Source organism: Hibiscus syriacus, unplaced genomic scaffold (genome assembly GCF_006381635.1).
Source record: "Hibiscus syriacus cultivar Baekdansim isolate YM2019G1 unplaced genomic scaffold, ASM638163v2 tig00110403_pilon, whole genome shotgun sequence".
Classification (NCBI taxonomy): Eukaryota; Viridiplantae; Streptophyta; class Magnoliopsida; order Malvales; family Malvaceae; genus Hibiscus; species Hibiscus syriacus.
In genome coordinates, this window is record NW_024062723.1 from 35647 (window position 1) to 50367 (window position 14721).

The 14721-nt window shown below is 38.0% G+C and overlaps 1 protein-coding gene and 2 pseudogenes across 2 annotated transcripts; 1 reads left to right on the top strand and 2 right to left on the bottom strand.

Moving 5' to 3' along the window:
* Positions 1 to 1715: 1715 nt before the first annotated feature.
* LOC120123728 (TPR repeat-containing thioredoxin TTL1-like) lies at positions 1716 to 5534 on the top strand. 2 transcript variants are annotated; one of them, XM_039142544.1, is made up of 7 exons: positions 1725 to 2911; positions 3481 to 3676; positions 3777 to 3958; positions 4049 to 4382; positions 4492 to 4696; positions 4801 to 4907; positions 5009 to 5534. In XM_039142544.1, exons 1-4 carry the CDS (start codon positions 1989 to 1991, stop codon positions 4152 to 4154), a joined length of 1407 nt encoding a protein of 468 aa, XP_038998475.1. In that variant the 5' UTR covers positions 1725 to 1988; the 3' UTR covers positions 4155 to 4382; positions 4492 to 4696; positions 4801 to 4907; positions 5009 to 5534. The 2 variants fall into 2 exon arrangements, with proteins under 2 accessions (XP_038998476.1, XP_038998475.1); XM_039142545.1 differs by lacking the exons at positions 4049 to 4382; positions 4492 to 4696; positions 4801 to 4907; positions 5009 to 5534 and having other exon boundaries at positions 1716 to 2911; positions 3791 to 3955.
* Positions 5535 to 8630: 3096 nt separating this feature from the next.
* LOC120123878 lies at positions 8631 to 11041 on the bottom strand (annotated as a pseudogene).
* A 1597-nt stretch (positions 11042 to 12638) lies between these two features.
* Positions 12639 to 14176, bottom strand: LOC120123729 (annotated as a pseudogene).
* Positions 14177 to 14721: the final 545 nt, after the last annotated feature.

The following is a 14721-nucleotide window of genomic DNA, read 5'->3' on the forward strand; positions in this document are numbered from 1 at the left end:
ACCATGAAACAAGCTTGAACATTGCATGCATATAAAAAATATTATCCGAAAAGAAACAATATGTAATTTAAATGCTACCAAATGTAAACCACAAGTAAGCAAGGGGAAATAATATAAATATATATAGTGACCATGAAGCTCCTTTAAATAAGCAATATAGGCACGTTATATATACAGGATCCACCGAACATGGTTTGGAAGCATTTATAGTATCAATCCCTAGAGAGAGAATAAAAACCTTTGTAATTTCTTCTAGTATTGGGAGGTTAATTGCTTTCAATTAATTATTATCACGTGCTTTCATATCAAAGTCCATGCTATACCAGAGAGTTGCATTAATGATTAATTTATTTATATTATTTAGAAGACTTTATGGAGTTGATATTGTTTCTTTTATCATGGTTTTTAAAATGAGATCGACCAAATTGATTGAACTAGAAAATTAATGGTCTAATTAGTTGAACGTATATTAAAAAAGGTAAGCAAATAGGGGGACATAAAAATAAATATAAAAAGGGGAAATTACCGGATAGCCGTTACAATTAATAAACTTGGGACGAAACAGCTAAAATTCCAAATAAAAAAAGAAATGACCTAAATAGTAAATATACAGCAACTGCCACGTGCTTTCCACGTGCCGATTTATTTCTACATGACATGACAATGCCTATCCCCCAAGCTTGACGTAATTCATATGCATACCGTCTCCAGAATTTCGACACTGGTGTTATCAAATTTTTTAATTAAAGATATAATTATTTTCGTTGAATGATTCATGTCATAGTTTATATATTTTTTATTTTACAAATGAAATATTATATATATATATATATATTTTTTAATTTTGAACGTGACACATGTAATAAGTTATTTTTTACGATAGACTTCTAAAATTATAACGGAAGAAACATTAGATGAGTTATTATATTTTATACGGTGAAATTTATTTGTATTTATATCTTATTCATATTTTTTGATTAATTTTTTTCTATATAATCATCATATGATGTTAAACGGCTTATTTTTTATTAATTATTATAAAAATGTCTTAATTACATATTTGATTTATAATTATATTATAAACTTTTATTATAATTCTAAATATTTATACTATTTTAATAAAAGTATAAAACTAGCTGCTTCTAATAGAAAATAATATGTATTCACTTGAGCGATAGGGGGGAGGAATTATAGTTTTGGGTAAATTTTGCATATAGTATCTAAACTACTAATTTTGATTTGTTTTAATATTTAAATTTTAAAATTTAAGTTTAAGTATTAAAATTGATCAAAATTGATAATTTATGTATTAAATGCATTAATTTTTTTAACAACGGAGTACTAAAATGAAACAAAAATTAAACGTTAAGTATAATTTAAAAAAAAATAAAAATTTAGATACTAAAATGAATAAAAACTGATAGTTTAAATATTAAATGCATAATTTACCCTATTGTTTGATTTGAAGTAAAAATAATTCCTATCTAAGAAATACTTTTGTTATGTGATGGTAACCAATAATTCGTATGGGTCCATTCGTCGGATTCTGTGATTTGTAATTAACCCAACAATGAAAAGGATGTCTCGTGAAGCAGCAGGTAAAATTATATTATTAATTAAGCAGAAAATAAGTGAATAAATGAATCCTCTTTGTCTTCCATTACTTTCTTTCTTTCCTTTCTTTCTTTGCCTTCCAAATCTCTTTCTCTCTGTAAAACCCTTTCTTTCTCGCTCCCAAAGAAAATTCACATCCATTCTTTGCTTCTTACTTTTAATATCACGTGATCCCCATCTCTTTCTTTTCCTTCTCTTTCTCTCTCATATCTCTCTTCTTTTCTTCTGCTATAGCTGTCCTTTCCCACATTCACTTCAACGAGCTCATACTTTTTTGTTACACTCGCATTACCCTTAAAACCCACCCAGAAGAGAGAAGAGAGAAGAGAGAAGAGAGAAGAGAATTGGACTGACCCCATTTTTTTTAAAGTGAAATGTCGCATCCTTGTGGAAAGACGGTGTCGGAGTTAGGTCGGGATTTTGATAAACTCGCCGATCAACTCCGTGACTCGTTGAGTTACGATGATAACAAGCCCGATTTCCGTGAACTCGATCTGGGTTCACCCGTGTCCCCCCTCCGAACCGGGCAACAGGGTCTCACGATAATGACCACCACCGCTACGACGACGAGTTCCAGTTTTTCCAAATCCGTTTCAGGTCGGAACTCGTCCAACGCGACTGCTAGGAGATCTGAATCGGGTCGGAATAATCATTCGGTTGAGCTTTCCGGCTCGAGTGAAACGAGTCCGACTGATTCGACCGGAAATATAAAACCGGGTCAGACTAGATCCAAATCCAACTATGCCGCGACCTACCCGTTGATCTGTTCAGGTCAAAGCGCCGTCAACTCACCGCCAGTCAACGTTCTTCCGACGGGAAACATATGTCCTTCGGGGAAAATCATTAAAACCGGCATGGCGGTGAACCGGAGCTCCAGAACCGACGTTTTGGGCTCTGGGTCGGGTAATTACGACCATGGCAGCATAATGCGGGGCGGGGGAGTGGTTACTGGACCCGTTACCGCCTCCAAAGGCGGTGCCTTTGAACCCAGTAACACTATCGGAAACCGGGGGAACTCGAGTGATTTAATGAGGAAAGCAATGGGGAACTCAGAACCTGAGGATGTTAAGAGAGTTGCTAATAAGATGTACAAAAGAGGACAGTTTTTAGAGGCTTTGAGTTTGTATGATAAGGCTATAGCTTTGTCACCGACGAACGCGGCTAACCGGAGTAACAGAGCGGCCGCATTGACAGCTTTAGGGAGAGTAGGAGAGGCAGTGAAGGAATGTGAAGAAGCTGTTAGATTGAATCCTAATTATGGGACGGCTCATCAGAGACTAGCTTCATTATTGTTAAGGTGAAAAGAGCTATGATTACATTAGTGATGGAAATAGAGTCGGTGGAAACATTTTTGGTGAATGATTGTTAGATGCATTTATTCTCTTGTTTGCTATATATTCACAATTCTTATGATCCGAGCTTCTTAATATCTCATTTTAGTGGTTGATTGTTTTTGTTAGATTAGCTTGGCTAGAATTACTCATCTGCTTTTGAATCTCTCTTTAGTTCTTTGTTGATTTTAGATGTCGGGTATCCTCGGAGAAATCCAGTGAAATGTTGTCCATAGTTTGCTCCAAATGATCAACTTCGTTTAATTTTTTGCAGTAGGATCCATTGGCAAAGGGTATTAGGCAGCTGATGAACTTATCTTCTATGTTTCTATCTTCTATGAAAATTTGATATCCATGTGTTTCATTGTTTACTTTTGATGATGTCGGCCTTGTCTCATTTCATGATTGTAAGCATTTCGAAATCACTTCTTGTTTCCCACTATTAGTCAAATGTATACATTTTAAGTTACCCCAATTTGAATCAGATGTGCGAATAATATTTCGGTTGCTCTAATTTAACTCCATTCAATTTCAGGGTAGGTCATGTTGAGAATGCTAGGAAACACTTATGTTTTCTTGGGCAACCGCAAGATCCGACAGAGTTGCAGAAGTTTCAGGCAGTGGAAAGGCATCTTAGCAAGTGTACAGATGCCTGGAAAATTAGGGATTGGAGAAGTGCACTACGGGAAGCTGATGCTGCTATTGCTGCAGGTGCAGACTTTTCCCCTCAGGTAAATATCTTGTCTAAAACTCTACATCTTTAAATTTTGAAGAACTTGTGCAGCAAACAGACATTGAAAATGGCTGAACTGGTTCACTTTGAATTTACAGCTTTTTATGTGTAGAGTGGAAGCCCTTTTAAAACTGCATCAACTTGATGATGCTGAATCGAGCCTTTCAGTTGTTCCTAAATTAGAACAATGCATCAACTCCTCACAGATTAAGTTCTTTGGGATGCTTGCTGAAGCTTATCTATTTTTTGTCCAAGCACAAATGGAGATGGCACTTGGGAGGTTAGTTTAAAAACATTGTTAAGCTTCACCGGATATGATAACAAAGGCTTTGGGACTGGAGTTAGAAATTTAATGATGGATGTATTGCAGGTTTGACAGTGCAATTACAGCTGCTGAGAAGGCTGGGGAGGTTGATGCTCGAAATGTTGAAGTTTCTATACTGCTCAGCAATGTGAGGTTGGTTGCTAGAGCATGAGCACGTGGGAATGATCTTTTCAAATCTGAGAGATTTACTGAGGCCTGCTCAGCATATGGGGATGGGCTCAGGCTTGATCCATCTAATTCTGTTCTTTATTGTAACAGAGCAGCATGTTGGTTTAAGCTTGAACAGTGGGAGTCTTCTGTTGAAGACTGCGACCAAGCTTTAAGTATCCAACCGAACTACATAAAAGCCCTTCTTCGAAGGGCAACATCTAATAGCAAGGTAAACAATTCAGTTGAAGTTTTCATTCATCATACAGATAAACATCTTTGTGTATAGGTATACCCAAATTTGGTGCTTCATACTAACCATCAATCAATGTGAACTACAGCTAGAAAGATGGGCTGAGGCTGTCCGAGATTATGAAGTTTTGAGAAGGGAACTTCCATATGACAATGACGTTGCTGAATCTCTTTTTCATGCACAAGTTGCATTGAAGAAATCTTGCGGTGAAGAGGTTTATAACATGAAGTTCGGCGGTGAAGTAAAAGAAGTATCCAGTCTCGAGCAGTTCAGAGCTGCAATATCTCTGCCAGGTAGGTGTTGACTTTACATTTTAAACTGTCTTCAGTACTTCAATTGCTTTCTCTCCCAATTTTACCATCTTGCAATCCTCTCGAGATTTAATATTGATCCACAGGAATCTCTGTTGTCCATTTTAAGATGGCTTCCAACCTGCAATGCAAACAGATGTTTCCATTCGTTGATGCTCTCTGTGGTCGTTACCCCTCCATAATTTTTCTCAAGGTAAATGATCCATTTTTCTTTCTCCACTATTTATTTGTATTTGTATTTGCAGCAAGAATAACAGTTTGTTTCTACTTTTTTGTCGTTTCTTTGGAGTAAAGGTGGACATCAAGGAGAGTCCAGTGATTACAAATGCTGAAAATGTGAGGATCGTACCAACATTCAAGATATACAAAAACGGTAGCCGGGTGAAGGAACTCGTGTGCCCTAGTCGGGAAATGCTGGAGCACTCGGTGAGGCATTACAGCTTTTAGAACTAATGACTGTACTGTACTCCCAGTCCACCCTTTTTTGCATTCACTTCTTGCTACCCAAATATCCATTTTGTTGGGAACTCTTCCACTACCCTTCCAATCTTTCTTCCCCACCACATAAGGATTACCAGGTACCTGTGACATAAAACCGGAGAGCTACATAATAATCATCCCATTAGAACAGCCAATGCCCGAGGAACCCCAGATAAAATTAGCTTTTAGTTTCCCTTTTGCAGCTTTTATTTTTTAATTCATTCCCCATTGCTCTAGGGTTCCCTGTTCCTTCCTCCCTTCACCCATTTCCTTAAATTTCCATTTTGAAGTAGGCCAGCCTGGTTCTTTTGTATCACTTCTTTCATTCAGTGGGAAAAAAGGATTGAGAAATATGTGTATAATTTAATTACTAGCGGATAGTTAAATTTTAGAGAGATACAGTGAGAGGACTGGCAGACAGACAGGTAGCAAAGGAGAATCTGTACATGTATATATGTGATGATATATAAAAAATCATCTGAAGCCAGGAGGGAGATTGGATGGATGTCTGGTTTGTACTTAGTTTACTGGGTTAGTGTAAGAAGGATGGAATATGTTGTCATTAATATTGTTGTTTCTTTCTCTCTCTTGGGTACTTAGTTTATGGGTTAGTGTAAGAAGGATGAAATATGTTGTCATTAATATTGTTGTTTCTTTCTCTCTCAACCATTTCATAAATAAAAAAATTCCCATTTTTTTCATCTTTTCCTCTCTGCAACTCCATTATTAGTTTTACTTAATTGTCTGGTTTACCATGAATTTCTTAGACTTGGTCATGGTTGGTTTTCCCTTATTAAATAGTGTGTGTTTTTGGGGGGGGGTAGTTGACACCATTTATTGCTATGTACACATGAAATTCTGCCCTATAGGATAGAGATTGGCCTCAGAACAAAAACATGCCCCCCAAGGCCACCATTATCTGTTTCTTAAGTCATTAATGCATGTTATAGCTAATTACATTATAGGGTGTGATTTGATTTTATGTTTTGAATTAGTTTGCAAGTGAAGTTGTTGTATGGCATTGTCATGTGAGGGAGTAGAAATGCTTCATCTTTCTTTTTTTAATTTGTTGTGGGGAGCCTTCACAAGTGGGCATTTAAGTGTTGTTTGTGTTAAGTTTTAAACACCTAAACAAAGGGAGGGGGTCCAAAAGTGCAAGTGGTGGGTGCTCAAACAAGACCATCACAGCCATTTTTTTTTTTGGGGGGGGGGGTTTGTGCTGTGCCAATGAATGCTTTTGGGGAGAAACAAAGTGGAAAATATTGGTTTTTGATTGACTAAAACACAATAAATAAGAAAAATAAAGTTTTTAATTAATTTTTTGGGTGTATAAAAAAGATTGTTTAAAGATTCCCCAATCCAGAAACCTTTGAAATGTATGATGGGTTTGGTTTCTATGGTTCTACCATATATTGTATTTTCCTATTTACATGAGCAATTATTGAAGCCATCCCCATCATCCTAACATCATCACCATCATGAGCTTTTCAAAATCAATAATATTTGATTCATGGACCGGTTTATCTAGACCTAATATTATATAAATCTATTATGTATCATTTTAATCTACTTTGTTTCATTTATAATATCGATAATTTGAACCTAGACATTATTTAACAAATTTAGTATCTCATCTCATTTCAAGATTTCATTCCCCTTATTTGTTTCTTTTGAAATACAAAATTTGATCGAAAATATTATTAATAGGTCTTTTTTTATAAGTTTTAATACGTTTTTCTATGAGGTGAATATTTGATATTCTACTATTCAAAGATGGATTTTATAACTTGACAACACATTCAAGTTAGATTTCAATCTTCAAAATCAAATAAGTAGAGGATTAAATTTCAAAAATTGAAAGGGTAAGGGACTTGGGGCATAATAAGATATTAAGCCAATAAAAAAGATATTGAGCATGTTAAACCAAATTTTGATAGTATTCAATCATGTCGTCATAAAAATGTCATTTTACTTAAAGGAATATAAGAAATAATAATAATGATAATAATTGTATAAAAGTTTGAGATTTTATATGATTATGATATGACTGTCCATATTAATACCTTTGTGTGGTCTAAAACCAACAGTTTACTTGTCAATTAGGCCAACAATGTCAATTGGGCAATTATGGGAAAATCTTTATTTGAACAAAAGAACAAACCTATCAAAATTAATTTGATGTGATAATAATGTCGAGTTAATTAAAAATAAAGAACATTTCATAATTTGGAGGTCTCCTACGGAAGCTGCTCTCAACCTAATGTTGGGGGCAACCTACTAATCTTACCTCCCCTTATCCCATTACATATGGGAACAAGAAACAACCATTTTTTTTTTATGATGATGATGATGTTGGCACGTGTGAGAGGTGGGGTAGCACGTGTTGAAGTAAAAGCCTGTCTTTTCATTCAAAGACCGAAAGGATCCAAAAAGTACGTAAAAAGCAGCGTAGAATTTACCGTTTGTACGGCGTACGGTGAATTTTTCTGTATGTTATATGATTGATTTTTTAACCTTTTATGGCAATGCCGTTGTGCTTTGATTCATTTGACTACGAAACGCTGCCGTTTTAATTAACGACTAATAAAAATTCTGAATAAATACATAAAAAATATTAAAAGAATCAAATATGTTTCTTAACTAAGTAGTCGAAGCTCGAGTTTGTCATCTTATCTCAAACATATTTTTAATGAATTTAACGTTTGTTGTAGCGATTACTCTGGACAATTGGGTCTATGTAATAAATATTATATTAGTAAAACGAGAGACATTGACATGAGATGGCCGAGTGGTCTAAGGCGCCAGACTCAAGTTCTGGTACTCGTGAGATGGCGACGGTGAAGCAGAGGTTGTCGAGGACTCGAGGTTACAAATTGAAGAAAACTGAATGATCTGTCCAAAGCCAAGGCTTATCAGCCTTAAAGTTACAGGTAGTCTAAACAGTGTAGGTCCGAACTGAAAGAACAAGGATAAAGAATTTTAGTTTGCAACTGAACATGAGCATGGTTTTTTGTTTGAAACTAAGACTTGACCGTCCAATTCGACATGTCACAATTTCATTGGTTGTACCATATTAGAACAATAAAAAGTCCGAAAGCTAAATCGTATATTATGTCTGAAAAAATAGAAGCATAAAAGGAAATGTAAAAGAAACAAGACATACATGCATGCATTGCATAAAGAAGCTGTGGATTATATCCATCAGTTCATGTAAACAAAAACCGGAAGCAGCCTCAAGGGCATTACTTGTATTAAAAGCATAAATTATTAATCAGTTTCAATGGAGTTCAACTCCAATCCATTTTGTGGCAGTAATAGACACTTGCCACTATATATACCTCAGGAAGGTTTATGCCGAAGTGACGTACTTCTCCGATGAATAATTCATCTATCTCCTCTTGACTTAGAACAATAAGCATGCAGTTGCAAAGTAAGTTTAACCGGTGTTTTGCAGGCCGGCTGCAATACCCTTTATGGTCAGGATGAAGGTATCCTCCAAACCAGGGGCATATTCGCTTGTTGGGTTCAGTTTCACAAGTTAATCGGTGGGTTTGCTTGATTCCATAATCTCTTTGGAGATATGTGGACGCAACTTGACACTGTAGTTCGGATCACGAATTCGTTTGAGTGAATAGGCCTGGCAGACATTTAGTGTTGTGATGTATGAATCACGTAGCCGGAGTCTTTGCTTCAGGTAGGGGTCCCCTTCAAGAAGATCCTTGTGCTCAGCAATCTGAATATCAAAAAGGAAAAGAAAGAGTTAAGTTGCTCGAGTTTTTGTTCACTGGAGGCACAGGATATGTGCTCAAGGCTCATGGAGTTTACCTGGAGGAGAGGGCTTTTAGTGTCTTCATAGTTGGTTCTCAACCGCTCTCCGAAGGACCAGAGTTCTTCAGAAACAAGGAGCTTGTCGTATAAGGCTGCTATGCCGGGATCTCCTTTTGCGAAGACCATTTCAACCAAATCAATTGTCACCCTGAAGAAAGGCCATGCGTTGCACATCTCCTGCAGCATAAGGAGATTCTTAATGTCCTTCTGAATGACATGCTTAAATGCCGCTCCAAAGCCGAGCCAAACAGGGAGATGAAATCTTGTCTGTGTCCAGGCAAAGATCCATGGGATTGCACGGAGAGATTCGATACCCCCACTTGGCTTTCGCTTTGATGGTCGGCTACCAATAATCATTCTACCATACTCCAGCTCTGGTGGCCTAAAGCCAAAAGAAAAGGTATAGAATGTTCAATCCAAATCTGCTTTAACTAACTTAGAACAGATGGTGTTAAGAACATGAGAATGCAAGTTCACTTACAAGGCGGAAATATTCAACAAATCGAGGTTCTTTGAAGACGATGGAACGGTACTCCTCCGTAACAACAACAGCCATTTCATCCAGCAGTGCACGCCATTCCGGTTTTGGTGAAACTGGTGGGTGCATACCATGCTCAAGTGTGGTTGCAGTAAAACACTGGAGTGTTCTAAAGCACAAGTGTTCCTCTCCAAATGGTTGCTCAATAACTTCACCTTGGACTGTAACCAGAAGTGACCCATGGATAGTTTCTGGAGGCTGAGTTAATATAGCAAGATGGGTGGGACCACCTCCTCTTCCAACAGTTCCTCCACGACCGTGGAACATCGTTAGCTTCACACCAAATTGCCCAGCGTCTTTACCCGAATCTGAATACCAAATCATAACTTCTTGCTTGCCATTGATCCAGTTCCTGTACCAATCAACTGAGAAGAGCCGAGCCAAAGCAGCAGATGCTAAAGCAGCAGATGCTGCCTCCAGATCTACTAGCTTCTCAAACAGTGGAACAACTCTTAATGGTTGCTTCACATGGCATTCACGCTGCAGGAGCTCAACAGCAAGAACATCAAATGGGGCAGTTGCCATTAAAATGATGTATGCTCCAAAGTTGTCTACCGGGGGGCTCTGCCAGGACACTGAATGTATCCAAAACATCAGCAATTTTTCCTCTTTTAGGAAGATCAGGACCAAACAGCAGACGCTTTCCACTTAGTTCAGATAGTAAGCCATTCCTGCTTTTGTTCTTCAGACCACTCACGGTAGGAACCGATTTCCAAGAGTTGGGTAATGGCATCCAAGACATCTGTGTGTGGCGGTCAGACTCTTGACGAATGTCAAGTCTGACAAGTGAGAGGCCGAAAGTTGACACTTGCCTCAAGAAATCAAGAAGACTTCCATCAGCAATTGGCCGATCACCACAAGAGCAAAGTGATCTATAACATAGCTCAAGAGGTTCCAGAAACTGCAAAAAAAAAAAAAAAAGAGAGTTAATAGTTAATTACGTCAGACATCACAATGAGGGCAGAGAAAGTGAAATGAAAATAGTTTTCAAGACATCATTATCCCGCTCCATAAAGCAAAAAAAAGTGCAGAACAACAAAATCAGATTTTATGGCTGTTGACTATTTTTTAACAACAATCTAATAGTAAATCCGTTTGGTGAAAGTTTCTTCCTCAGGAATGTCAGAGATAACATTTGGCGAGACCTTTCACGTGTATGATACAGCTTATCCCTAACATCACCAAGAATAACACGGTAGGGTTCATTTGGAGGATCATTTTTCCAGAGCTCTGCATAATAAGTAGCATCGATGAGAACCAATACAATGATAAACCATCATTTCCTAGTCACATAGATCATCACATGGCATTTGAAATCTAGTTAGAGAAGCATATTTAGTTTTTGTTTCCCAAGTCTAAATACATTCTCTGATCATTCTTTAAAATTTCTGAAGTATACCTATGTAGTGTTTAGCATCTCTCCTAGAGGATCTATGAAGTTCTTCTGCACGAACATGAAACTCATCACTGCATAGCCACATGGACAATTGAGAAGAGACATGAAAAAGGATTGGCCTAAAATGGTTCCTTTAAATGAGGCTCCTCAGAATGTGTTAGATGATATACAAACTAAATACCTCAAACATCAGATCCTCGATTTGGGAATAGTACAAATTGGCAGCCATCATTCTAGCCAACAAGCAAACATCCCTCAGGAGTTACCCTTGGATTGCCTGCATTATGAATCAAGGAAATATTCAGTCATTTTATATAGTTAACGAAAAGAACTTTAGCACTGCAAGGTACAATCATTATATATTCAGTTATTCAAGTAGGAATGTACCATCACGATCACCACCCATCCATGAAGAAAACTGAATAAGTATGGCATTATAGGGAACACGCTATAATTTATTTGATAAATTTCTTTGTGAGTCATATATATCTATTGTTTGCTGATATCCATCCATTTTTTAGGGAATATATTCAATTTTTGGAGCCATTGCGCTTGATTTGGGAATTTTAACAACCCCGCGGCTGCATTGGATGGTTCGTGCTAGAAATAAAGGCATTGCAGCGACAGAATCTGCGTATTTTGAATAGATTTCAAGCTCTTTCAGGTTAATTGAAGCTGGAGTGTTTTCTGTAGCCATTTATTTAACTTGAAATAAACTACTTACAATTTACATTATTGTTTAGGTGCCTGCTAGACTTGATCCCAAATGAAACCCAAAGCAACAAGATGGATAACACAGTGGTGGTTGATGGGGCTGATGGTGTTGGCGGAGAGAAACTTGAAGTTTTGAAAAATATGTTGACTGGTTTAGCTATTGAGGTTCGTAATACTGGTAAAGGTGGAGGTCTACTGAGTGATGGCATTGGTGCCTATTACGTACAAAAAGAGAAGGTTGTACCACGTGGATTTGGTTCCGATGATGTTGGAATAAGGTGCGTTATCTTTTCATATTTGGCAGTAAAATACAGTTATCAACTAGTTACAAGCTGATTGTTCTTTCATCTCACTGAATTTTTTTTTCAAGGTGAAAGGGTTCATTTTCGTTTCAACTCATTCTGGCCAGTGCATATGGAAAATAAGATAACAACTAAACATGAGACAAATTAGCAATGCTTCACGAAATGATCACTAATCAAGCACTTTATCCTTCATTGAGTAGTACAACAGCTAGTTTGGATGCTGATCGTATTGTTTTGGGGCATATCTTTCTCTTAGATCTTTTTTCAGGGCCTCATTTTTATTAATCTTGTTTTATACGAAATGCAGTGAAGTATCCTAAAGGCCGGTGTTTCATACGACCATCAGGCACAGAGGATGTAATTCGAGTTTATGCAGAAGCTTCCACCCAAGAAGCTGCCGACAGCTTGGCCGACTCTGTCGCCAAAATTGTTGATCGTTTTCTAGGCTTTGGCAGCTCTGAACAGTAGCTTCCCAAATCATTTCATATTGTAAAAGGAAGTCACAAGATTACTGAGGATGCTTTATGTTTTATACTTTCATGACAATAAACTTTGTTATCTTACTTTCATTAGTACTAATTCCAGATTGAGTTTTGCCTCTACTTGGAACATTACAGAGTTCCTTCTGTCACTAAATCCAATTACAAATGCACTAGATGGATAATTGTGAATACAATTTTATTACTTGTAATATGTGATTTAAACTTACAAATATTTATTAGCAGACAAAACTAGAAAATACAGAGGGAAAAGTAGAGCTACAAAACAAATACAAACACAAGCTTCAGCAATTTACTTTAACCATTATTAGACTGATCTTCACTTGTTGGGTGCCTTTATGTAACCAACATGGGAAGTGTTTTCGGTTTTAGCAAGTGTTTTCAACTCATTAGCAATCCAACATTTTGATGTTTCCCTGTGGTAAAAGTACCCCAAACACTTGCAATCAGTGGTGCATTTCCTCCCACAATCACTCTCCTTGATCCCTTGTCCTTCATTGTACTGGCTCATGAAATGGTTAACTCCATCAACCTTGTAGTAGCTGAAAGTATTTGGACTACAACTCACCTTCTGCGCTTGACAGTTCCGGCTCCAACCGAGTAATCCGTTTGGTGATGGGCAAGCGACGCATTGGTTGTCCTCGCACACCCCGAAGTTCCCACATCTCTCCGGCAATTCACATTCTGTGCCCCATATGGAGTCCCTGGAAAAAGAGAGTAAATGTCTCTTCCCAAGCTTGTGAATCGACCTTGTCATAGTAGGTGAAAACCCTCAGGTTCCCATCGATCCCGAGCCGAAGAAACGACAACGTGCTGTTGTATTTCGGCCTCGTTAGAATGAGATTTCCGGTCCCGATGGAGGAATTAGCCACGGTGTAGTCGAGCAGAACGTCATAAGCAAAACCATCGTTTGTTTCCTCGACATTCAGTGTCACGGTCTGTAAGGTGCCATCTTGTGTATTAGGCCAAACGGATGATCTGAAGTAGACAAGTGGTTTGGGAGTGTTTGGTCCCTTGTATTGCAAAACCAGCTCTTTGGGTTCCATCACCAAGCTATAGGCTCCATCGACATTGTTTCGAGCCGAGGCCCGGCTCACAAGCTTCGTCGCCCCACCTACCCGGAGCGACTGACCCACCAAGAGTGTATCAGTTGGATGATCAAAGCTTTGCCAAATGAACTTGCCACTGGCATCATGCAGCACCATGTTACCATTAGGCAACAATTTGAACCCTACAACACCTTTGTTGGCAGTGTTACTCTGCCAAGCTACCCGACCATCGGCATCGGCCAAGACAAGGTTCCCGTCGGTCCCGAGAGAGAATGTGGCGTTCTCGCGAACAGGGTTCCCCCGGTTCGCCTCCCAAACCCACCGGAACAACGATTCGGAACGCGTGGTAGCCATGCGCAACGCAAGGGTGAAGGCATTAGGGGTGGTGTTATAAAACGCAAGCTGGAAGGGGGCAGTTCCTATACTTATCACACGGTAATCTCCACCGTACTCAACGATAAACGGCCCGAACTCTCCATCGTTGACGAACCGAAACGTCTCCGACGGAGGAACAACAGCTCCGGCACTAAAAGCTAACAGAAACAACAAGCAGAAAGACAGCAAAGACATATTGAAAGAAGGGGAAATAGACATGGAAGATATGAGGATGAAGCAGCCAGGCATGGTCTATATTTATAATGACTCAATAAAGGGTACATTGGATACCGTCTGATCCTCAATGATTTGACCTTATTAGTTATATTCTAAACTGCAGTCGATGTTGACATTGCAAATTCTGGGGAATTCTTCAGCCATATTAAGCAGAGGCTGCTACAATAATAAAGTTAATTAGTGCACCACCGACTGAGAAATGTTCATGTAAATTCTTTCACGTAGAGTGATTAATTAAGGAATTAATAGGTTTGGCAGAGAAATTAATTAGAAAATGTTTTGTTTGACCAAGTCATTAATGGATTATAGAGGGCCTCGCTGCTGTCATATTCTGTCTGGATTATTTACACTTGGCAATTTTGGAGGTGAGACGCCAAGAAACGTTTCTTCTAGTTTTGGTTAAGAAAAGACAGCTTTGATAAGCCCCTGGTTTACGTGCATGTCGCGTTAGGTTATCCCGTAATTTGCTATCTTTTCAACTTTCATAACAAGCAATCATGGACACGTAGTGTGTTTCTTTCTATATTTATTTAAGGTTTAATTATTAAATAATTGCTCAAATTATATTATTTTTTTTAAATAAAT

Excerpts from the sequence above, each read along its gene's own strand:
- LOC120123728 (XM_039142544.1), top strand. The coding sequence starts at position 1,989 with ATGTCGCATCCTTGTGGAAAGACGGTGTCGGAGTTAGGTCGGGATTTT. Across the intron at positions 2,912-3,480 it reads CTAGCTTCATTATTGTTAAG|GGTAGGTCATGTTGAGAATG; the intron begins GTGAAAAGAGCT and ends ATTCAATTTCAG. Across the intron at positions 3,959-4,048 it reads ATGGAGATGGCACTTGGGAG|GTTTGACAGTGCAATTACAG; the intron begins GTTAGTTTAAAA and ends GATGTATTGCAG.